General features: G+C 44.5%; 1 protein-coding gene across 1 annotated transcript; it reads left to right on the forward strand.

Annotated features, from left to right (window-relative positions):
* The first annotated feature begins 1286 nt into the window (after nucleotides 1-1286).
* C3H1orf198 (chromosome 3 C1orf198 homolog) lies at nucleotides 1287-24862 on the forward strand. The gene is made up of 4 exons (XM_064445664.1): nucleotides 1287-1739; nucleotides 9767-9817; nucleotides 19959-20510; nucleotides 22421-24862. The coding sequence occupies exons 1-4, from the start codon at nucleotides 1392-1394 to the stop codon at nucleotides 22475-22477; spliced, it is 1008 nt and encodes a 335-aa protein (XP_064301734.1). The 5' UTR covers nucleotides 1287-1391; the 3' UTR covers nucleotides 22478-24862.
* Nucleotides 24863-25552: the final 690 nt, after the last annotated feature.

The following is a 25552-nucleotide window of genomic DNA, read 5'->3' on the forward strand; positions in this document are numbered from 1 at the left end:
CCGCAAGCTAAGGCTAGTAGTGTAGCTTGCCAGTGAAATTTGCAGGTTATGGAAGGTTTGGGTGTGTTAATAAAATGCAGCACAGAATAGCAAGGAGGGAGAACTCAGCATCTAAAAGTACCTGAAATGATTTTAGTGAGTACAACTTAATCCCAAGTGTTTTGTAACAGCCTGATACTGAGTTTCAGGTTTGGGTATTACAAGTTGCAACTAATAAAATTTGCAATGATTAGGTGGCTGTGGAAGAGGCATGTAGAAACCCTCATGTACACCAGGAAAGCTATTAGTCTAGAATTTTTTCGAAGATGTCACACAGCACTGATGGGCTGTCCTCTGCAATACTGGTGTACTGGGGAGCTCTGGGGGGGAGCTCCGGCCTCTGGGGGACAGTCAAGATGTGTTCAGGCAGCACCAAGCAAGGGGGGCCAACAGAACGAGCAGGGTCCCGGAGCGAAGGTTGATTTAACGGAGGATCTCCCTGTAAGTATGTGAGTAGAGAAAATAGCCTTAAATCTTTTCTCTGAGTCTAAAGAGAACCCTACTTTTGATACAAGCTGGTCGTAACACTGGCAGCTTGATTTCAGAAAGTTGCAACAGTTTGGCAATGGAAGATTCTTTTAGGATGTTGGTGTTGTGCTGCAAATGTTCTTCACAAACTACTTTCTACCTACCATTCCCCTAATTCACTGTACCTTTGGAAGAAAGCATTCTTCCTCTTGCAGCACATCCAAGACCAAAAAACCTAGTTATTCCAGCCTATAGGCAAGCTGTTTTACCGATACAACTAATTCCTACTGCGTGGATTTGTTACCCTTAGGCTGAAACTTTTTTATTTAGGAAAATCAAGGCTTTGAAGCGACTTGCTGCTGAGCCTGTCGACTTGGACGAAATAGCCCATCCCAGGCGTCTGACAGGAGCTTCTGGACCTTCTCCTATAGCATCAAGAAACAAGTAAAACTTATTTAGGAGTGAGGAAAGGCAGGTGCCAGCTCTGCCAGCTGAGGCAACTCCTTTCTTGGTGCTCCTGGCCCCGGCAGCGGGGGAACACTGCTGCTCCCCGCCTTCTGCAACGGCGGGGCAGGGCACGGAGGGTCGCGGGGCCCGGCTGGCCGTGCCCGGGGCCTCGGCTGCGGCTCCCACCCGCTCAGCCTCTCCCCCCCGCCCCCCGCCGAGGGCGGCCGGCGCCGCCGGGGGCTGCCGCGGGCGCTGGGCGTGCGGGAGGCGGGGTGTGCGGGGCGGCGGCCGGCCCCCATAGGGAGCCGGGGAGGCGGCGCAGGGAAGGAGGGAGGAGGAGGAGGAGGAGGAGGAGGCGGTTCTCGTTCCCATTCCCATTCCCGCCGTGCGAGCGCGCCGGGCTCGGTGCGTGCGGGGCTGGCGGCGGCGGGGTGGCCATGGCCTCCATGGCGGCGGCGATCGCCGCCTCCCGCACGGCGGTGATGAACGGCAACCGGCCGCTGGACGAGCGGGAGCGCAAGCGGTTCAGCTACTTCTCCTCGCTGAGCCCCATGGCGCGCAAGATCATGGCGGAGAAGGAGCGGATCCGCGAACGCTACGGGCCCGAGTGGGAGCGGCTGCCGCCCCGCCAGCAGGACGAGATCATCGACAAGTGCCTGGTGGAGCCGCACGTCCAGGCCCGCTACGCCGCGCACCGCGGCGCCGCCCGGCCCGCCGCGCCGCCCGCCTCCTACCCCAGCCTCCGCCTCAACACGGGCCAGAAGGTGGTGCGCTTCGGCGACGAGGTACCGGCGGGGCGGGGGGGGGCGGCCGGGCCCGCCCCTCTCGCCTCAGCGCTGGGGCGGGGGCCGGGGGGCAGCGCCTGGGCGCGGCGGCGCGGCGCGGCTGCCTGAGGCGGGGCCGGGGGCTCCGCCGCGGCGGGGCCTGGCGGCGGGGGGTGCAGCCGCTGCCGCACGGGCGGGGGTGGCCGTAGCCTTGTCCCGGCGGCTTCACGGCTGCCTCTGCCCGGCTGTGCCGCCGCCGAGCCGGCGCTGGGCTGCGGGGAGGAGCGGGCGTGTCTGGTCGGTGGCAGCGGGGGGACGCGACGTGCCCCGGCGATGAGGCTCCCGGCTTTTCCCCGCTCCGTGGCTGTGCGGGGGGGCGGGAGGTTAGGCTTAGTGTTAAGCGGCGGGGGCTTGGTCCGACCGTAAAAGCGGGGAAGGCACCAAATCGGAGCTTGTCCGAGATAAGCAGAAGTAACTCTGAGGTGGGTTTTGCAAAGCGGGGACTTAGAGAAGAGGCCGGTACCAGCTGCCCCCGAAAGCGGGGCATGGCCGCGGCTGGCTCTGGAATTAGTCCCTCGCTGAAAATGGGCTGTTGGGAATATTTACACTGAATTAAATCTCTTCCTTTTTGTTTCTAATTTTAGACACGGTTAAAAATAGCAACACTGAAAACATTCCAGCTCTTGGTATTTTTGACACCTGAAAAAAATGCACCCTGTTCTATGTCACATGCCAGCAAAAACAAGGGTGTGGAAAGATAGAAGGCAAAAAGTATGGAGTTTTGAAGCTTCTGAGAGCCACCTATCTAGTAGCAAAGCATGATAGCCCTTCTAGAAATCCATAGGTATAAAAGTACCCAGTCCGGAGCAGTGGGTCATGTTACCGAGCCTGATCCTGTGAAGAGGAAGGTCTAACAATGCTTGCAAAGACCTGACGGTGCTCTTCGGATACTCTATCCCTCTTATGCTGCGTATGAGATTTCCTTTTTGTTTTCTTTTACATCTTGGTATGATTACAGAGACGTTATCCTTCATTATGTTCATATAATACCTTAAAGTGACCTATTGCTCATTAACTTATGTGGCTTCTACCAGAAAAAAGGTAATCTGCTTCTGCATTTGTAATCATCAATCCAATTGAAGAAGAGCAGCATCGCTTTTAGCCTCCTCACCAATATCCCTTGCACTGGGATTTGTAAAAGCGTTTGAAGCACATGGACACTCGGCATCATGGGTCCCCACCAGCCTTGTGCTAGCAGGCTGCTGCCTGTCAAGAAGGTGTGAGGATGTGCCACACACACATCATTCCTAGAGCTAGAGAACATATGGTCAAGCTCGATTTTGTTTAGTCCGTGATACCAGAAATTCTGGGTAAATATTTGCCAGTAATAGACCATAACTCCTGGTGAAAAAGGGGTATAGAAGGACCCAAGACAGCAAATTTGTGCAAGGAGTCTTTGAAAAGAAACCTAAACCTGAAGTTAGTTGCAAAAGGATTTAGGTTAATGACTCTGGAAAATAAATAGGTTCAGCTTTCCCAGCCTCAGACAGCTCTGCTGTGCTTTCTGCTTTGAATTACATGGATCCGGAAGGAAAGCAAGCGTGTTGTAGGTTGTGGTGCTGTGCTGTATGGAAATAATCATTTCCTGCTTGACAAAAAGGCTAGAGTCCATCTGAAATTTGGCAAGTTGATTTCTTTCCTCTCTTCCCCCGAAATACAGCTATGACACATGTAATGTTAGCGTTTGCCGAGCCATTAACCAAAGAAAGCATGGTTCATCAAAATATTAGATGTGGTGTTTAATTTTGGAAGCATCTGCCTCAACTGGCTTCCTCCTTGACTTCCAAGCTGAAGTTAATATGAATCCTGTTTCTGAAGAAAAGAGATTCCACTTGTTTTGGCACCCTCCATTTCCATTTTAGTTCTTCCAACTGCACTATTGAGCCTTGGAGCCTTTCCTGGCTCCTCATCTGATAGCTTCCTCTCCCCCCGCTCCCTTGCTGGCATTCGACCTGATTTTCGGACGTTTGCCCTGGCTGACTAATTGTTCCCCCTTGTCCTGCTGTTACAGAGCTACTGTGGCCGGTATCTTGCCATTTTGGTTCAACTTTCCAGGCTTGCAAATGCTTTGCCTACAAAGCTTTGTTACCTTGCTGTCTTCTGGTCTGACAGCTTACTGAGCTGTGCTACTGCCGTCTTTGTAAGACCCAGCTGCTGCACATACTGTGGTCACCCAGGCCTCGCTCAGGGCAATTAGACTGGTCCTGCTGTCCCTGTCTCATGGTGTACGATATCCTGAGGCAAGGAAACGGAGAGTAGTCTGCAGATCTCAGAATCACTTGTTGATGTTCAGTCTGAGTGTTTCGGTCTGATGATATTCTTGCCGACACCTGCTCCAAAAGCTTCGTGTTTCCAGCCACAGCTCATCTTTCCTGTTAACTGATGTTGAAATCTGTAGCGATCTACCTGTGCTTGCTTAAGCATGGAAAGTTGATCTCTTTCACCTTGTGTTCTTCGGAGGACTTGGGAGAAAGCAAAACAATGATGAATGCTGAAGGTACTGATTTACCCATCCAGGACTCTCACCATTTCAGTCCCACTTTATGCATGTGGCCACTTCGATAAGGTCGTCCAGAGGATATGTAATGTGGTCTTATATCTCTGGACAATTGGTTCCCTCTTTCTGGCCCCCACCGTTTCCAGCCTGTCTTTTCTAACACCAAACTCATCTCCTGAACTCGTAGCCCAGGACTGTAAGTTCTCAAAGTAGAAGCACCTCTTAAGATTTTCAAAACACCTCTCAGCATGTTGGCTGTGTGGGAAGGCTGTGACAGAAAATAGATGTGCAGTAACAGGACCGTGGCCTCCTGTAGCCATGATCCAGTCATTTCCTAGTGCTAGAGCACTGCAGCATCATGTGTGACTCCTAGCAAATGTCTAGAGCCAGCTGAGTGCCGCTGCTCTTTCTCTTCCATTATCTTATCCTCATTACAGCATAGCTACTCGTGGAGTTAATAACTGAAGCAGTGCACGCCCTGTGAATGCAGTTCCTAAAGAGGATTGGTGCCAGGACACCAGAGCTGCTTGTTTAATCTCCTCTTGCTATCGGAGACTAAAGGTATTTTAAAAAGTCTCAAAAAGCTGGATGATAGAAGTGGGAGCACAGGAATCAGGCTCCCCGATTCCCCAAACAGCATTTCTCTCTTAAGCACAGAGTTGAGCTGGGTGGCACCCAGTTCACTTGGCATTTGCCTGCGTGCATCGTGCTGTCATGGGGAGGATGCACCCCCCTGCTAACACCAGCCATTACGTGTCCACCATCACATGTGACGTGGTGTCAAGTTCAGACTTCCTACTTGAAACAGACCCCAGAATACACCAGCTCAATAAACCTGATGGACTTGCAGGCCTTGGTATTTTCCAACACCTCCTCCGAGCGAAACCCAACATCTCTTGCCTCTCTATCTTGTTCTGTTTCCTAGAGTCATGGGGTCTAGGTCTTGCATATATTTTTCGTCTCTTCCAGGCTAATAGGGTCATTTAACACCCCCATGAAAGAAGTTTTGTCCTGTGTGCTGAAGGTTGCCTTGCCATCATCGCAAATGGGCCCAGCACCAGGAGACTATTTGTTGCTTCACCGTCATTTGCTGTGTCTAAACATCCTAGGCCTTCTGGCCTTCAGAGGCTGCAACCTTCAAGCAGAGCTTCCTCGTTTCCAACAAGCCTCCAATTGCTGGCATTTCTCCATTTATTTCTAATGCTCGTAGTGGTAGAAAGTAAGGTTAACTTAGCAGAGGAAAATCTGGAAATAGAATCCGGGGCTGAATATAAATGTAATATAAATGGGCTGTTTTTGAAATACGCTGTAAATTATGAGCCATCATGAGGGGAATAGGTGAAAAACAGCCGTGTGGGAGAGGGTAGCACCCTTTGACCACCATAGTGGTCAGCTTGTGTCAAGCATTGTATCTGATGTTAGTTGATGCCACTGGATCCTCCCTGTTTAGTTCAGTGAAAGATAGTGTAGATACTCAGTTTACCACGAGTTCTCACTCGTCTATTAATATTGTCCCTCTTTATCCACAAATGTGTGATATACACATGGATTTAAGGTCTCTCTTTTTTTTAGGTTGTTTTTTAAGGGATATTGAGAGTTTGAGCGATACTCACCAGCTCAAAGAATTAGACTGGAAATAACTAAACCTTTCATTGCAGAAAATGCCAGGTTCTTTAGGAAGTGGTAGACATTTCATGTGGAGGGAAGACAGGTAGGAGAGCTTGTTTAGCTTCATTCATTGTCTTTTAATAGGGAAGTTTGACTTATCTACCTGAGGGCAGGTATGGTTTCTGTTTTGCTTAGCCTTAAGAGCTTTGACACCAAGCCAAAGGATTGACCCTTTTATCTCCTGCTTAAAAATGCTTTAAAGCAACTAATATGCAATATAGCAATACATTTTGTGTTGGGCCTGTTATGGCTTGGTGCTTTTTTAAAAACAAAAAATGCAGAGCAGCTCTCGAGTGCAGTTAGACCCCAACAACCAGCAAGTCCTGTTCTGAGAACACTTCTAAGATACATTTGTTGGTGACTTTGTGACTGCCTGCTTACCGGCAGCTGCTCTGAGCAATGCTCGTGTCAGATAAGCTGGCACGTTGCTACCAGTGTCTCCCATTTTGAAATTCAGATGCTGTTTTGCAACAAGCTGCCTACATATAGTGAACGTAGTTTGTGATTCTTTTTTATATATTCTGCAGCTGGTTGTTGAAGTCAAGTGTCTAACTGGATTTTTGCCTCTCTTTCTCTTTCCCTCTCTTCTTTTTAAATTTATTTAGCTATGGAATATGTTGCATGAGGCCACGTTTCTTACAAATAGGTTCTTTAATGCTGGTGAACAAAAGTTTATTTATTTGCCTTCTCTCTGGAAGAAGGCTTTGTTGTGTGCTGAAAACAAAAGCTTATCAGATATGGATCTCTTCTAATCTGTGTTGATGATAAATAACCTTGAAGCCTTTTTCTCTAAAATTTCCACTCATAATTCTGTGAATATTGAAATAGTTGACGCTTTTGCTCCCATTTTCTTCAAGCATGTGAGAACTTGTTTATTCTACAGAAAGCAAAGTTATTTCTCCCATTTTGTTGGTGATAAACATGAATCAGATGCATCGGACAAGGAACTGTTGAACACTGTTGTTCTGCTTCTCACTTGGTCCCCTGCGTGTCCTCTGTGTGAGGGCACAGGGGGTGGGGGCCACAGTCTTCCTTCCCTTCCCTGACAGAACCTGGCAGCTGTCTCCTTCATCCTAGCTTCAAGTACACTTCAAATAACCACAGACATCAGCTCCTTGAAGCTTTGTATCCTCCAACCATGTCTTGTCCTGTTTTATCCTTTGCTAGGTCCTGTGGAAGATCTCTTGAATGTGTGCAAAGCTCCTCAGACTTACTGGCTCAGAGGTGCGGTGGGCTGCGCAGCCTGAGATACGATAAGCCATCTTTTTAAGAAGGAAAATCTGTGGTCCTTTTCTTTCAGGGAACTGCCCCTGCCTAACAAGCGTCTACTGCTTCCATCATTTGAAATAATCTATGAAAGTCTTAATTTAGTCTCTGACAAGAACTTTGTAACAACCGGTACCAAAATACTGCTAATTCATTTCACGAGCTTTTTGTCTCTCTGAGCTGGAGGTTGAGGTTACAAGTTGAGGTGCCAGCAAGTGCAATGGTGGTTGAAAAGACATCAGATTCTGTGAGGTGGGAAGCTGACTGCCTGCGCCCTGTAGGCAGTGACATGGTGCACAACCTCATACCTTCGCTCCGCCTTCCCTGTGCTGCTTGTCTATCCCTCTGCAGGCAGCCTTTTGTCAGCAAGACTCACTTGCAGCAGCGGTGTTGTCGCTGAGTTAAGGGTGTCCAGGGAGCCTTGGGTGAAGAGGTGTCCTTCCCAGTGCTCTCTACGCTTGCCTTAAATACAGGAGAATAGAGAGCTGGCTGTCTCAGATCCAGGACGAGGATGGTCTTAGCTTACTCCCAAGTTTAAAACTGGTCCACGGCTGGTTTGCATGTCCTGTGAATGGCAAGAAGTCAGAGGTTCCATTAAACAACATAGGTAAAACCCTCTGACAGCTATACCTACGTGTCTGGAGCTTTAAGGTGCTGTGACAGCACGTAGGAGTGTTACACTGTTTGCTGGACTTAATTTCTGTTCTTTACTGCTGTGGCTGAAATCGAGTACTGATTTGTCCAGACGCCATGTGGACGGAAGGGTTGGTCCTACCTCGTGTGTAAGACTCAATCCAGTGGCTGGGCTCTCCCATCTCTCTTCTCTCCTGGGCCATGATTCCTGTCACGTGCGCTTCAGAAATGAAGTGCCGACTCCACCAGTTTCAGAGGCGAAGGATACGGTCCAAAAATGATTTTGAAATAATTTGACAGCCACCTGCTGCGAGGCATCCCAACTAAGTGGTGTGGCGTTCCCGTGTGGACAACAGCACTCCAGAGCACAAACACTGCTTGAAGTTAGAACAGATACTAAAAAGCAGAATTTAAGTCCCTTCGTTTCCGTTAAATGTTCATAAATATGAGTATCCATTTCCTGGAATGAGAGAACGTGGTATTGCACTTGTATTCTTGGCAAAAATTTCCTCTACCAAATTTCCTTTTTGGCCAGAATATGCAGTCCAGCAGAGCCCAGGCCTGTCCTTTTAGATGGTTTCTATCAGCCCAGTTCTGTTTAAGAGCATGGGATCACCCTCATATATACCACAAATACTTTGCTGCTAGAAACCCTGTGTTTCACAGATGAGTAATAGTTGGAGAATGACACATTTTCATGTTTAGGAGATGGTTTCAGATGCTTCTGACTGTGATTTCATAGCCCTTGGCCAGCAAAATCTGCTTGGGTGAAATAAGAGATGGCGGATCAGCAGAATTCTATCAGATGTCTGAGAAACGTATTTCTATGAAGGCAGAGGTCAGAAATATGAAGAAAAGATGTGGGGTTCCTGTGTTAGCTTAAAACATGGTCTAGTTCTGTTATTCTTTGAACAGCAGGGGTGTGAAACAAGCCCTCCTGTCCTCTCCTTCCCTGTGCATGGTTACCCCTGGCCTTTCTCCTTCCATCCACTGTTCCCATGCCTGTTCCTCCCCTGATGTACTGGACTGGCCAAGCAGTGGTACTCCCAGTATGGAGCGTGCCACTCTACCCCTACCAGCATGAATGTCCAATGTACAAATGGGTCTCATCCACGACTAGGAATAGAAGCGTGATCATTCTGTGGCAAGCCTTGACCAAATGCGAACAATTATTTTTTTATTTATTTGTCAGCCCTTCTTTTTCCAGTGTGGGTCGCATGTGCTGCTGGAGGGCATGCTGCGTATGAAGAGACGATTTAAATTTATCAACTTGGCATTATTTTCAGAAAAATGGCTTCTTAAAAGAAGTTATTTCAGACTGGGATTTTGCACTCGATGTTGTGCAGTTCTTTCAACAGCACTGAATACTTATTTCAGACTGATCGTCATTGAAATGGTGTAATGATATATTTTGTCAGGGCTGGATCCAGCTGTGGCTTGGCCTGATGGAGGCACAGCTGTTTCACTGCTACATGACTGCCTGGTTGCCCACATGCTCTTTAGTCTGCGGGGAGGAGGACATGGGACTTTATTTCCCTAAGGCCCCTGCTCCTCATGTTATTTCTGCCCCTGTGGGTTGCTGGAGGCTACCGAAGAAAATGCCTAATAGAAAACTGGAAATATAATACATATTAAAGCTATTTGTAGATAAACCCTTTCAAGAGGTTTAGACCAGGTTAAACCTTCGTGTATTTTGTAGGTTCAATTGGTATGCTAATAGATAATCTCCCCCTCAGAGAACTTGCTTTCAGTCAGTCTCAAAATGTAATCAGTGCCATCTCTAAGTAGTGCTCTTGCTTTTTAGCAAGCTCTATGGTAGTGGGTGTTATGCTTCCAGCAGTGCAACATGATGTCATCTGTGTGATGCTCCTGGGCAGGCAAAGCTGCTCTTCTGATTTTTAGTCATTCTTGAATTTTATTTCAGGACATAACTTGGCAAGATGAACACTCGGCTCCGTTCTCCTGGGAAACGAAGGTAAATACGCAGCAATTTTGTTTTTAATGTTGGTTTGTCTTTCATACTGTTCCTTGTACATTTATACTGTCTTCATTTAGAGACTTGATAGGCTAATGTCACCTTTATTCTACGAGGGCTGTGTAAAAGGACCATCCTGCAAATGAAATGGGACTGGAGTGCTTCGGCTGACATCAACAGAAACACAGGATGTACTTCATGAGCTAATGTTCTGGCATCAAGTGCAGGTGTAAAACTGATTAGTTACAAATTATTTGGTTTTTCATTGTAAACTTTTTAAACAACTTCCCGTGTTTAGCAAGATTTCCTTTCCAAAAGGCAGCTCCTTCAAAAAATAATGTATTTTTCTGTGGTGGGTTTGGTTTTGGTTTTTTTCCCCCTCACATTACCTCTGGTATTTTGTTAAAGTGTTATTTACAGTGGGTTTCTCATAAGGCTAACACAGAGCCAGACTTCTCCACCTTTCTGAACCTGCAGTGTGAGGAAATATAGTTGTGCCAGATTTGTGGTGGGAAATCAAGTTTAATTCTTCTTGTTGAAGAAAATCTGGGAGCAAAACCACAGCTCATTGCCCTTCTCAACTGGGTATGGTGGGCATTTAAATTTAATCACACATTTCAGACTTTGTGTTTTCTGGCTTTATCTGCCAGAGAAAGCTGCTTCTCCCTCCCCTGTTTCTTGCCTTATTATGCCCTTGAACTATGTAGATAATCTTGTATGAGCTTATGAATATAATCTTAGCCTAATGCAGAGTAATTATTTGGAAATGCCAGTGAATACTAAATTAATCCAGTTGACCCTAGATGACTTGTCAGCCTTCCCTGCTCAAGGTCACTGCCTGTAGCTAGCACCCCATCTGGGCTTTGCAGATGCTGATTAACCTATAACTTGATGTGACTCCTGGATCCCTGCAGCCTACAGTGCTGCAGTTTAAGAGAAACCATTGCCAGTCTTCACTTGCCTTAGAACTGCCTTATAAGCTGTGGTGGTTCTGGAGCCAGTGAGGATTCCCTGCAGTGGAAGCCTGGTGGCTCAGGCAAGCCCTCCTGTCTTGCAGGACCCTTAGAAGAAGCAGCTTTTAGTGTAACACTAAAGAGGCTTTTAGCATGGGTGTACTTGGGTGAAGCTGTCAAGAAAAGAAAAGTGAGAAGAGTGTGGACCTCATTGACAATGAGGTGAAATAAATCGTATGTTGAAGACAGCGGTGTTGTCTCTCCCCTACTTTTTGGTGCAAACCCTAAAACTCAGTTTTGGGAACGTGGCAGCTGTAATCGTATTTCTAAGATCTGCCTTCACAGGATTTTGTAAGATTTGAATACATGAACTTCTGGAGATAGTGCTTTGTGTAATCACTGACTAGTGATCCATGATGAGATGCATCTGCACGCAAATGGATTTTCTCTTTAATTGATAGTTGGCTTTTCTTTTAAATGCTTGTGTGTCTAGTGAAGTGTTTTTCAACCCAGCCTGTGGTTTACCCCTTGCTGATTAAGATTATTTTTACAACCCTCTTGCTGTCTCAAAATGAGGGACCGCAATGAGTAGATGCTCTAGGTTCATGCTTTTCTGTAATGAATGGAGCATCACAGAATGATATGGGAACACTCGTATGGCTGCTGAAGCAAAGTGAGGTGGGGAGGAGGTTGCTTTAGAAATAACTGTCTCAGCTAATCAAGTCATGTCTCCCTCTTTCCCCCCTTCCCTCCTTGCTGACCAGAATTAAAAGCCATGCCTCAGCTGTAGGTTGAAACGTTGCATGACCTTTTCCTTTAGCAAAACTCTAGAGAATCCATTTTGTCCAGCTTTATGTGGTTGAGGGTTGGTTGGTTTATGTGGATTCTTTGTTTTGGTTCCGCCCCCCGCACCAGTGTCTCATATTGTGTCGGTCTTTCAGCCAAATCCTTCAACTGCTGAGTCTTCCATTTCTAAAGGTGGAGATCTTGCTTCATGCTTACCCTTTGATCTCTCCCCTAGCCAGTACTTTAATAAGATAATATTGGAAGACAGTTTCTCCATGAGCTAATGGCTGAGGAAAAAGTATCCATCCCAGTCAGTCCAGTGTTGGGAAATAGTGAAGAAACCTGAACGAGCTGTTTAATAAGGATGATGTGTTGTAATGCACGTTCGGTGTCTTGTGGGCTAGATCTGTTCCCGCTGTTATTTCAAGCTGTCAGGCTCTTTTCTTTCTGTGAGTTCTACCCCAAGATGGGTTATTCTTTCCATAATATTCTTTTCCCTGATCTCCCTTTAATGCAGAGTTTTTGGGTTGGGTTGGGTTTTTGCATGTTACTGGCGTGATGATGAAATTCCTTCATTCTTTTGTAGCTTTGCATGAATGTGCGCTGGCTTCCCCAAGGAAGGGAACGTGGTATTCGCTTTCTGCTGCCTCAGAGAAAGTAGAGATACAAATCAGTAAAACCAACAGGGTTTGGGGTTTTTTTTAACATTGAGACTAAGAAAAATAAAGCAGCAAAATCCATATTTGTCTGTAACTAACTTCAGGAAGGCTTTTGAGGGTAGTGAGAAGAGGGGAGGGCATGTTTTCTGCAAGTTGGAGCCTCTCTCAACTGATACAGGGATGTCAACGATGATTCCAGTTGATCAGGTTCGGACAAATTCTTCTCACAGTAGCTGGTGCAATGGATTCCCTAATTCTATGGCTGTCAAATTTACCAGAGCGCCGTGTACTAAATTGATCTCATTTTGGGCAGAACATTGTTGAAGGGCTTGATAACTTCAGGTCTGTCAAAAGCAAACTTCCTATGTTCTCATTTTAAACACAGGTGTGAGATGTGGCTTAAGTTGTTCATATCACAGCAAACACCTGCATGGGTATCTCCACATTTTTAGCTGTTTGATGTGTATTTAAAGTTCTTTTCTTATCTCTTTGTTTTTAAACCCTCAAACGAGGCAAACAAAGTAGAAACGCAATGTAAATAGCTGAGTTCGCTGTTAGCCAGCATTTAAAATGGAAATGTTTTTAGTAGGAAGCTGTAGCACTTCTCAGAAGGAAAACTACTCGGGAAGCAACCGGTTCTGGTGGCACTGCAACAGGCTGATGTTTTAAAACCAAGATTGAATTGGAGGGAGTGATTTGGATCATGGGTGGAGCCCTCATGAACATAACACGTCTTGAAATGTGGGTTACATTTGTAACTGGAGCTAAAGCCAGGTTTATGAATTTAGGACATTCTATTTATGGCTTCAGGTTTAAGTGGGATGAAAGCTGACATTTTGGCTGAGTTTAGCCTTTGAGGTTTCTTGGTTGGTTTGAAGTAAAAATTCAGTGAAACTCAGCATGGACCCCAAGATATAAATGGAAAACAAGGATCATGCCTGGGTTTGGAAATAAAATTTCTCTGCAACTCTTCCTGAACTCAGAACTTTCTGGTTTTGGTGTGGTTTTTTTTTTTTTTTTAAATAAATTTAGTAGTGGGCAGAAAATATCATTTCAGTCTGCCACCTCAGCTAACATATTGAATGCACACAGCAGCATGGGAATAAGTTGGAATCTATTTCTAATTCCTGCTATCGACTAAAGCAGGTTTTATTCCAAATACTTAAAATTGACATATGCACATCTAAAAATCTGTTGGTCTTCAACAGGTGGAAAAGTTATGAAGGCAGCTTTAGAGAGTCCTTTTTGTGCTTTTTTCTTTTTAACTCCTAGGTTTTTCCTCCTTCAGCTCTCTTCTCCTTTCAGCGGGCCCTCAGATATTTGTTGAAAAGAGAAAGCCTGCAAGGTGTGTTTAAGAACAAACCAACCAAAAAAAGGCAAAAAGGGAAAGTGTCAGGCTTCAGTCCCTTCAATAATCCGGTTGCTGCCTCCCTGTCTGAATTCCCTAATTGTATTGCTACAGAAATGATCTAATCCCAGCGATGATTTAGAAAGAAAAAAACTTATGATACACTTATAAAAATGTGGTTTGCGAACTGTTTCCTTTGTCTAAAAGCAGTCTTCAATATCCTTCTTTGTACAATTCATAGTTGTTTTTGTGGTTTGTTCGGGTTTTTTTTAATAGCAAGGAAGTGGCAGAAAATAATTTCCCTCCCCCCCCCCTTCCTCAGCAGCCTGATAATTAGAATTCTTTGCTACAAACTATACTTTGGTGTGATTATTTTTATCAAGCTGGCATAGGTGGCAGTGCTTCCTTGGAAAGAAAGAAGAGTGATGCCTGAGGTTTTGGGTTTTCCCTTCCTTTTTTGATCTAGACTACAAATATTTAAAACACAGTGCTGTAAGACTACTGTTGACTATTAATTCTTGAGGAAAAAAAAAGGCAAACCAAAAACCCAGGAACTTGTGGTGATAGTAGCTGTGCTCGAGGTTTATTTTAATCTGCATGGCCAGATGTTCTTGGGTAAGGATTCAAGTACCTGCATTGGTCTTTAAACAGTTGTTTTTGAGTGTAACGCCATGCACATACCAATATGTCAGTATGAGTTTGCTCAGGCTAACCAGTAACAGTGGCAGACCAGAGTGCTCTTCATACCACCAAAGAGTAGACCTTGAAATTTCCTCTCAAGCTCCACAGTCTTTGATGTTGTCTTTTCTGTATGGACTAAAATTACTTAAATTGTTTTTAAGTGCTTTGCTCTATTTTTGTCCTTGCGGTTGGTCTCTGCTGACCTAAGGATTTCTTTCTGACTCTGAAAAGGTCCTGAAAACACCCACGGTGTGCACAGGAAACAAAGCAAAAACTGCAGCTACTTTGGGACCCCATATTGGTTTTGGTTTTGTCCATTCAGCAAAGCAAAAGCATCTTCTAAATCGTTTTAAATTTGGCTTTCTTACCTCTGCGTATATCGGGCTGTGCTTAAAACAAGTTGCTTTTGACAGTGTTTCTGCAGTCTTTGTCTCAACAATTTGAATTTTTCAGGCTGCCAAGCAAAACAATTTGTTTTGGCTGTATTTGCTTGATGTTTAGTAAAATACTATACATTCCTGATGAATGAATAAGATGCTTGAAAAACAAAAAGCTCCTGGGTGCTTTGTGGTGATCTTGTTTTTAATACAGACTTATAAACTGAGATCTGATTTTATACAGTATTATTAAATCATTATGTTCTTAGTGTGTGGTGCCTGTCTTTTAGACTACATTGTTTCCCACGAGTATATACAGCCAGTATTATGATTTGGTGGATTACTCCTGCCTTGAGACTGAAGTTAAGTCTACATTCTTTTAATCCAATAAACAAAATTCCTAAATACCTTAACATGGTCTTTTTGAGGAAAGATGGACACACAACCCTAAAACCTGCAGTTTTTAATAGTACTTGTATTTACTAGATGGAAAGATGATCCAAGACCTAGGCATCCTTTATTTTAACCCTTGCAGTGGGTTGGGAACAGAGGGATAAGAGTGAAAAGGACAGAGACTTCTAGGTTCGCTCTGCTTCAAAGTACTATTTTGTGAGTGCTTTGATGTGCACTCGCTCTCCCCTCCCCTGCCCCCTTCATGTATGGAGAATGGCTTGCTCTCGCAGTATGTTGAAAATACTGCTGCTTTGAATAGCTTTTATTTGAATTCTGATGATAACTTCTAGAAATTGCAGTTAGGACTGTACTAGCCTGCCTGTAAACTCTTGAGACTTTCTGGGCTGAACAGTTCTCACAAATACAGTTTGGACAAATGGTAGGAAAAATAAAGTATTTTTATTTTATTCCTTAGATGGGGGATTAAAGCACAGAAACTGCAGCTCATTCGAAGTCATACAAAGCCTATGAAAGCAGCTGGGGACTGAAACCCTATCTCTAGAATCCCAAACCGTGCCTAAATGGCAATTCACTTTTGACCATCAAATCTTACCGCGACGTTCAGTGTTTGCTTCCCCGAGGTGGCAGCTGCAAGACGTGCCGCAAGTGCAGTTGTGCCGCTGAATGCTCACGCGCGCACCTGCAGCTCACGGCAGCTCTGCCTCAGCCCCAGGAGGGCAAACACGCCGTATGGCCCTTTACGGACTAGCTGCCACTGTAAGTTTCACAGAATCACAGAATCCCAGGCTGGAAGGGACCTCAGGGACCATCTAGTCCAACCTTTCTGGGAAGAGCCCAGCCTAGACAAGCTGGCCCAGCACCCTGTCCAGACGGCTCTTGAAGGTGCCCAACGTGGCCGAGCCAACCCCTTCCCTGGGGAGATTATTCCAAAGGTGACTGACCTCACTGTGAAAAATGTCCCCCTCGTGCCCAATCGGAATCTCCCCAAGAGCAGCTTGTGTCCATCCCCCCTTGTCCTCTCCATGGGACTCCTTGTGAAAAGGGAGTCTCCATCTGCTCTGTAGCTGCCCCTTAAGTACTGGTACATGGGCATGAGCTCCCCTCTGAGCCTCCTTTTCTCAAGGCTGAACAAACCCAGCTCTCCCAGCCTATCCTCGTATGGCAGCTTCCCAGTCCTTGGATCATCTTGGTGGCCCTTCTCTGGACCCCTTCCAGCCTGTCCACATCCTTTTTGTACAGCGGGGACCACAACTGGACACAGCACTCCAGGTGTGGCCTGACCAGCACTGAGTAGAGCGGGATAATGACTTCTTTCTCTCTGCTGGCAATGCCCTTTTTGATGCAGCCCAGCATCCTGTTGGCCTTCTTGGCTGCAGCAGCCACTGTTGGCTCATGCTGAGCTTCCTGCCCACCAGGACCCCCAGGTCCCTTCCCACAGAGCTGCTCTCCAGCCAGGTGGATCCCAGTCTGTGCTGCACTCCTGGATTATGTTTTCCCAGGTGCAAGACCTTACACTCATCCTTGTTGAACTTCATAAGGTTCTTGCTGGCCCACTCTTCCAGCCTATCCAGATCTCCCTGCAGAGCAGCTCTCCGTTCTCTGCAGGGAGATTTGATTGGGGCCAGGAGAGACGTGCATCAAGGTATTCGCAGGGCTGTCAAATCTAAAGGAAAAGGAAATGGTTTTTTGGGGTAACTCTGTGTTAAAAGTTCTTTCCTTCCCTCTCCTGCTGACCCAGTCAGTTGGCAATTTGCAATCTGATGTAAGAAACTGGGAGCAGAACACTAATTAAACTCACATTCCTAGTGTCTAGTGACTCATCGGAACATACAGTCCTACTCATGACTTAAATGTCAGCATGGGGTGTTTCACACATGGGTCGTCTTCTGTACGTGAAATTATCTCCCTACTTATACTGCTGCTCTGTTGTGGGTTTGTTGTTTTTTTTTTTGGGGGGGAGGGTGTTTATAGTATTTTATTGCCAATTTTGAAACTTGAAAGGTGCTGCATGTTAATAATTTTCTTTCATCAGCTACATTTCTTAGGGGTTTAGATGTCTTAGATAACCTTGGAAATCAATAGAAGCATTATGTATTTCAGGGAAAATAGAATAACTTGTGGCTGGTCCACAGAAATTCTTGTCTTCTCAAGCTAAATGCTGGAAGCAGAATTATACATCTGACCTCTCCGGGCTGTATTTACATCATGCTGAGACACAGTGCTTTCAGAACCTGTCAGGGTAGTCTTGTCTTCTTTGCCTTCCCGGGGGGAGAAAGCAAGCTCCTGAAGTATTTTCATTCAGATTATTCCCTGTCAGGTTAGGAACGGTTTGATCCCCAAAGCGTGCCGTGACACAAATATGCAATCTTAAATGTTGGGTGTGAAATGGAAAGGCACACCCCACGGTCTCCCAGCGCATGCATCCGCCAGCGGGTTGGAGAGGGTACAACTGCCTGATGTGCCGCAGTGCCACACTCTTCTCTACACGAGAAGCCGTCTGCCACTTCCAAACCAGACCTCTGAGTTGGTGTTTGGACCCATACGAAAAGGACATAAAACATGACCGCAGGCAGTGGCTTTTGCTCCACAGCGTAAGAACTTCCCAGGAGGCCTGGCCTTGCTTGTCTCACAGCGCTGAAAGGCGAAGCCATCTTGTTGGTTTTCGGTTTTCTGCTTTTTGTTCTACCAGACCCTGCTTCCCTTTCCCTTCCATCACTGTTTTTGCTGGATTTTGTTTCCAGTGCTATTCTGGTGGATCTGGGGCTGTGATGGCCCCGCCGCCCCCAGGCACCGATCCTCCCTCTCTCTTGGGCTGGGGGGTGAAGGAATCATTTTACCGAAACTGATTGCTGTTGTGGTGGCCTTTAGCTACTGTCATCTCTAGTGGGAGCCTTGGGACAGGCTACTCAGCAGAAGGAAGACTGTTGAAGGACAGAAAGTAGCACTGTTTTAATTCCCACATGGCAAGGTACTTAAGTCTTCCAAGAAGAAAATTTAGGATTTTTCTCCCCTTGAATATTGGGGAAGTGCAGGTCTATTTTATGTTGGTTTTTTTTAAGCTGGGGTTTTATCAGTTCTGAAGTCTTAAAGCATCTTAACTTCAGGGTGGTAAATTATCTATTTGGTAGTATTGCCAAATGAGCTCAGGGGAATAAATCCCTAAATTTTAACATAGGGAATGGCAATCACTGTAAGTAATCCTCTAAACCATTGCATCCATATTTTGTTTATGCAGAATTTATCTAAGGAAAAATCTCCTGCTCTTAACTTCACATCATGACTTTTGTTTAAAAAAAAAAAAGAAAATTGGAGCACTAAGGTTTTCCCTATTAGGTTTTTGCAGGAAGGGTGGGGTGTTGAGCTGTGTGGTAAGAGTTGCGTGTATCCTTGCACTCACCTTATTCTAGCTGAGCTGTAATTATTTACAGCTTGTTTATGTTCTGCATCTTTTGATAACACAGTATATTCGTAATGAAAACACGGAACTTGGTGCTTCCTTGCTCGTAACCTTGGAAAAAATGTCTAATGTATCTAATTCTTTAGAAAGGTCAGATATTAGTCCATGAATCAAATTATGTTTAGTCAGCTGCTGACTGTTTAAAAAAAAATGTTTTATAAATAATCAGTTGCTGAGCTAACATTTGCACTTTGATGGGAAGTTTCTGAATATTAAATACTAGGCATGTGAGACCTGATAGATGTAGAGTCCCTTTGAACTTAACATGCACAATGATGTAGGACTTGAGATCAAACACCTCTAGTGAAAATTATATACAACTAGGACTTGTTTTAGACTCAGGCCCATAGATGCTATTGCGGTTTCATTCAGGAAAGGCCAGGTAGTGAAGTAGGATGGGGAAAACATCACAAATCTGTAATGAACTTCAAAAGTACCTGTTAACCGCTTGTAGCAAAAGCTAGGGTTTCGTATGTCCTCTGAATTCTTTCAAAACTGAGCAGGCCCATAACGACAACAGCATAGCTCTAACAGTAAATGCAATTTTTTTAAAAAAAAAATTTGCATTCTTTGTTCCATTTTACAAACAAAAGTCTAAACATTAGGTTGTTCTTTTCTGGCACTTGCTATGGTGCTGTGCTCCTAAATACAGTAACGCTTACGTGTTCCTCAGAGTGAAATAAGGCTGAACTTTTACTAGCCTAAAGAGTGTCCAGCTAGTTGACAACCAAGGTTACTGAAGCGGTGGTAAGTAAAATGAACATTCTGAAGCACTGTTCCCCTTTGCAAGATCTGTTTCAGCTTTAACTGTGGTCACTTACTTCCTTGACACTGTTACCTCTCAAATGAGTACAGCTATCTGTACTGCAAGTAAAACCAAAGCAAAGCTCTGGAATAAGTGAAGAAGTGGTCCTGCTGGAGTTGTTTCTTTTCCTTCAGAGGGACATTAGAATTGTAAAAACCACTTACCTACCCATAACCATCACATCTGATCCTTTATCTTAGAAGTAGATGGAGTTGTAACGCGTTGCCAACTATTTCAAAGCCTGTAATGGAAGATTGCCTTTTAAACTACACTGTAAAGCTTTTTTTTGGTTTATATTTTCATGTAAAACATCTATGGCTTCAAAATGCATCCACAGCTGTTCTAATGGTTTAGTGCTGTGCATGCTATGCACTGCTGTCGTGGATGGCACTGAGTAACTCCAATACTGTTGTTTCCTCTGACTCCTCTGAGGCATGTCTAGGACTCCTACGTTTGTTTGCAATTCAGGCTTTTAAAAATCTCTATTCTTATGCAGTTACATAGACATTTATGGAGAAAATAAGTTAGCTTTGCTGTGGTATCTAATGTCTGGGAGTTGCCTAACCATGGGTAAGGTGTTACCTGTAGGCGGCAAGATCGGAAGTTCAAAACTGTCTTTGTGAATGGCTTTGAAATGCTGTTTTTCTTTAACCCTGAACAGAGTCAGATGGAGTTCAGCGTTGCATCTCTGTCCATACAAGAACAAGGTGGTGCCCAGTTGCAGAATGAACAGAGGCAGCCCATTAAAGCAGCATCTGGTGTCCAAGTCCTTAAATCTTCTCAGGCCAACAAGACCCCTGGCTCTGATGGGTTGATAGCATCCAGAAAGGAAGAGGAGTCCTCTTTCTGGAAGATAAATGCAGAGCGCTCAAAGTTCGAAGGAGACAAGTCTGAGTTCCAGTCCCTGACCCCCAGCCAGATCAAGTCCATGGAGAAAGGAGAGAAACCCCTTCCCTCTTTTTACAGACAAGAGTCTGCTCCAAAGGAGATGGCAAAAGCTGAGAAGCCCAGCATAACTAAACCAGAGAAGTCTGTCGCCCCCAGCCTACCTTCTGTATCTCTCGAATGGGAGAAACCTCGACCCACTCAACTCCCTGCTAGTTCTCTAGATGACTTCTTTCTTCCTGACCCACCACAGGACCTGGCATCATCTAGGACAAACAAGGAAGATACTGATGGTACTATACTTACAGATCCACAAATGCCTGGACAGGTAAGGACCGCTATATCTACTGTCCTTAGATTTAAAAACTGTATAGCACGTTAAAATCTGACAAGGCCGCTCCGAAAGATTAGGGACTCCATAAAGCATTAAGCTATAGCTAAGCTTGCTGGCTTCTTATCCTGTAAATTTAAAGTCTATTTAACCAACATTTTATGTGCTATTGTTTGTTTCAGTCAAGTATTTTTTAATGTAGTAAAGTGCATAGGCATTGTTTAAATACAATACCAGAAGCGGTGACGTGGCGTCCAGTGGCCAGCTGACAGCAAGCAACCTAACAGCTTTGGGTAAAGAGGATCAAGTAAAAGAGTTGGGTTTTTTTTTCCCTTAAAACAGCAAAACAATGGCGAAAAGATGTTTTTAAACTTGAAAAGTAGATAAATTAGTGTCTAGGATACTTTGTTGGTACACACAGCATAGCGGTGAATGGCAAACTAGTTTCTCAGCAGTTTTAAGCAGTCGCCTAACAGCCACTTCCCAGTGCTTTGTCCCAGGCAGCTGGGCTGCTTTCAAATGTGTTTTCTCTTAGAGTCCAAAATGGAAATGGAATGAGCTTCCAGAATTAGCCTTCTTAATGTTTGTTTTGGTTTTTTTTTTAAATAAAAAAAAAACCAAACAACCCAACAACAAAAAAAATAACCTTAAGCAGCTCGATAGCCAATCGAAGCTATTTAAAAAGCAGATGCTGATCTGTGAGAAAGGAAACAACAGGATATGACATGGCGAGGGAAAGAAAAGGAAGAGATCTGAAGCCTGAAAACTGAAGTAGAGAAGAGGAGTGGTTCTTCAAACAGAGCAGTGCAGCTCTCTCTGGAATCTGTAGCCTCACTCTGGCGTAAGCCTGACATATTGCTGCACACCTTAAGCATGTCGCATAGCTTTTTCTCTACCCTATTTTCCCAACAGTGATTGTTTAAATCCCGAATAAGATGATGTAAGGTCAGAAAGATGCAGGGTGAGGAAAATCCTTGCAAGAGAAGTGGCAGCACTCAGGAGACAACAATACTTAAGCCACTTCAGTACTTGGAGCCCTATGTTCAGTTATTTTTTTCTGAAGCGAAGTTAAAATGCTGCTTGAGCTGTTTTGCTACAAATCGTGACTGTGGTAGTCCGTTAATTTCAGTCAAAGGCTTTATCATGTTTTTCTACAAATTAATGGTTTGTTACAATTTTAATTCCTTCATGAATGTTTTCTCGCTAACTGAAATAGTTTGAAAATCCTGATTTTCCTCTCTGTGGGGAAACAATTCTCCCACATCAAAATGTGAACAGAGTAGCAGAGGAGAGAGTACGATTGAATTTTCTTTCTTTCCTCTCCTCTGGATTATCTTCCCTGTTCTGGGGAAGAGAGCCGTGCTCTAGGAGGAGAATCCGGAGACTCAGCTGTGTCCTGTGAAAGTCTTCCCGAACACTGAAATCAACTTAAATGTCATGGCTCAAAGTGCAGCACTGCAGGAGCGAGCATGTTCTTGATAGCCCAGTAAATGACTTGTCAACAAAGTTCAAACTGTATAGTTTTCTGGAAACAACTGGCTGTCATTGGAACAGGCAATCCACTGAATTCCTCTTGCTTACATTCTGTGTTTAATGCTCTGCAATTCCTACTGCAGTCTCAAAATTGATGTTTATGAATTTTTCCATGGACGAAAAAAAATAATGTTTTGCCTGCAGACCACTACAAGATTTTTATTTTCATCTGGAACTGCCTTTTTGGTCATTGTGAGTACATTTCCATGTCTAGCATTTTCTGGTGTAGGTTCTTAGGTATCCTAGAGCAAGGTGAAGAGCTTGAAATATTGGCAGACAACATTTTAAACTTCCTTTTGTAGGTAGGCAGCCAAGTACCGAGTTTGTAATACCATAATTAACAACCACATCTTATGTTTTTTCTTTCCTTGCAGACTAGTACAAGCAATGTTATCTTGAAGACTGGCTTTGATTTTCTGGACAACTGGTAAAAGATACTTCAAAATAGAGCAAACCAATTTTGGGGAGGGAGTGGAATATCTTTCTCCTTGTACGTTAATTTACTAGCATTTGTGTCTTTTTCTAGAAGTAACTTTCAAACTCTTAAATGTTGCCTTTGTATAAACTTTTGTAATACCTTATGCGTATTTGTTTTCTAAACAGTGATAGAAGTGTGGTTTCGTTTGGATATTTTTTAGTACCTGTTAAAATTTTTAGTAGCTACTGTATTGAAAGGATGGGGGAAGTTACCGTACCCATGTTAAAGAAAAACAAAAGAGAGTCTCCATATCGTAGAAATGGAACACACAGGACCAGGTTGCTATTTTCAGTCGAAACCTTGCTAGCATGGCTTGTAAGAGATAGTGTTGCACATGCAATGGTTCCAAATAAGTAAATAATTCCATACTTCGAAGAATAAGCATACAGAAGACTTGTATTGATTTCTGTATTTAGTTTGAAAGTAACTTTTGTACCGCTTGTTTGAAAACACTTTTCTTTTGAAGAGGCCAAAGGCATTGCCAAAACGATGGATCCAAAGAAGCACTGTGTTTGTACCCTACCAATCTGCTGAAGTAACATCAGAGTGTTAGAAAAATGACCTGGGGAAAAGTCAGGTGTTTCTGGTCTTTGGATTAAAGACTTGGGGGTGGGTGGAGGGGAATGGGAAAACACCTAATGAACGGGAGAAACTGTCTTCAGGGAACACAAGCCTGATGATTTCACTGCCTCCTTACTGGAGCATAACTCCTCATAATAGTAGTGCTGGAAGTACAGCACTGGGAATTGCTGGAGTGTGGATTACCGTTGTGTCAGGAAACCACTATGTTTATGGGAGGTCATAGCAGTATAAGGCTTCTTTGGTTTTTTAAGCAGCTTATCGTCTCAAGGACTCATCAACTTTGGTGCTTTTTCCTCCTTGTGGTACATTCTCTTCAGCGTTCAACATCTGGGTTGCGTTTGTTCCCGAGGTGCAGCGAGGCATCTCCAGGTGGCCCTCAGCAGACTTGCCTCCACTTCTGCTTTTGAACGGTCTTTGTTTGGTGTTTAAAACGTAGAGAACAAGACTAGCTGTCGTTTGAATCTGTTGTCTCTGAAATGCAGCATGATTTACACACTGACTCTCACTGTGTTTACCTCACCTTGAAGCCTTAATTCCCCCGACGCACAGCCAGCGACTGGTCTGCTCCAATGCCAAAGGTCTGACCTTTCCATTTACCTCAGCAATAGTCCCATAGCATTTGTTTGGGGTAGAAGGCAAAACACAGGGCTCTAATGGGTCCCAGCCAAGGCTCCGAGAAGGTCGCCATCTCCTGGACCGTAATTGTGCTAGGCTTCTCATGGATTAGCACTTGACATTTGGTTCAGCGCCAGGGGCGGTTAAATGTGCAGAATTGGATGCTGCAGGATTTTTTTTCTGCCTGTTACAGGAAGAGTTTGAGATGTCCTGGAAGAATCCTTGCCTCTAATTGGTGTGCTGCTTGCTCTGAAGAAGCAGAGGATGCTGATAGAGCATTAAAACTTACTTGTTGATCAAGGAAAATGCTGTAAGCTACCCCCTTCCCCCCCCCTCCGAAAAATAATAGAACCACCAAGCTCAAAATCTCCAGTTTTTCTAGTGTTTTCTTAAAAGGTTTCTTAGCTTAAGGGGAAGATTGCTACAGAGTGTAAGTCATTGTGTAGCCTTATTTATAGACTTCTGAAAGCTTCTTTACATGCTTCCTGAGATGTACAAACTCCTATAATTTGTGGTTGTCTCTGCATTCAGCAGTTCAGAGAATACTTTTTTCTACCAGCTGGGACTTTACTGCTGGTTTTTTTTGCAGCAGACCTTTTTAAGCTTTTGCTACGAGCATCCAGCATTAATATAGCTTAGAACAACTTCAGCGCAAATTCTTTAGGTATATCATGAGTACTGACTCGCACCCTCTTTTCAGAGCTGACAAAAGTTAACCCTGGGGTTTACAGTTACCAGTGAATCTAACTTTCTGTACATTTAGCTGCTGAAAAGTTACAAATCCGAAGTGAAGATGCACATTCTCATCTTAGTTTGATACGGGGAGATCTGAAAGCAAAGTCTCCTGCTGTTGAGGAGTGTTATTTTCAACCTCTGCTAAATACCTTAAAGCTTCTTAGGGAAGGACCTGGGCTGCCTGTCTCTTCCATCGGCTAACTTGACCCGAATACACATTGGGACCAGCTGGTAGAACATGCTGCAGAACTTTTTACTTATCCTGGTAGGTTTTTCCTGTGCTTTGACAAGAGTTGATGCTCCTTCTTTCTTTAATATGTTTTTATTAAACATTCTTACAAAAAAAAAATTGTACTTGGTCACATTTTATATTAACAATGTTTTAATAAAGTCACTTTAAATAGAACATTCAAGGCTTTTGTGCTGCTTTGTGTACTGTTCTTTATACTCCGCTTTCTGTGGTGCCATTGGAGTTGTTTGGGGCATCTTGGATCTGCCTGAGAGTCAGCCAAGAATGATCTGGTCTAGAATTCAGAAACTGATTTTTTCAGATCAGGGAAAAAAAAAAATCAATACACTGCAGCTGTTTTTCAAGATTTTAAGTGAGGCTGTTTGGGGAACCATTGTTGCTTTATCATTTTATCTGACAGCTGGGGACAGGATGAGATCTGGTACTTTATGAAGATTAAAATCTATTTGTACCTCACTGTCATCGGCTTAAGCCTCACACATGCACACCCCCAATATCTTCAGGTAATCCAAAGCAGTACCTGGATCAATATTCCAGGAGCAACTTGAAAACCGGAGGTTGTGGTTTGACCCCAGCTGGCCACTGAGCACCCCACGGCTGCTCGCTCGCTTCCCCCGGGCAGGATGCGGGGGAGAGTCACACGGGTAAAAGTGCAAAAACTCAGGGGTTGAGGCAAAGACAGTTTAATAAGCAAAGCAAAAGCCGTGTGTGCAAGCAATGCAAACCAAGGAATTCATTCGCGACTTCCCATCGGCAGGCTCGCTGTACTTACTGCAGATGACCAGAACTGGCAACGACAAACTTTCAGGCAGTTTTCCTCTCAGCTGATGGTTATGTGCGGGTTTT

Source organism: Phalacrocorax carbo, chromosome 3, assembly GCF_963921805.1.
Source record: "Phalacrocorax carbo chromosome 3, bPhaCar2.1, whole genome shotgun sequence".
Taxonomy (NCBI): domain Eukaryota; kingdom Metazoa; phylum Chordata; class Aves; order Suliformes; family Phalacrocoracidae; genus Phalacrocorax; species Phalacrocorax carbo.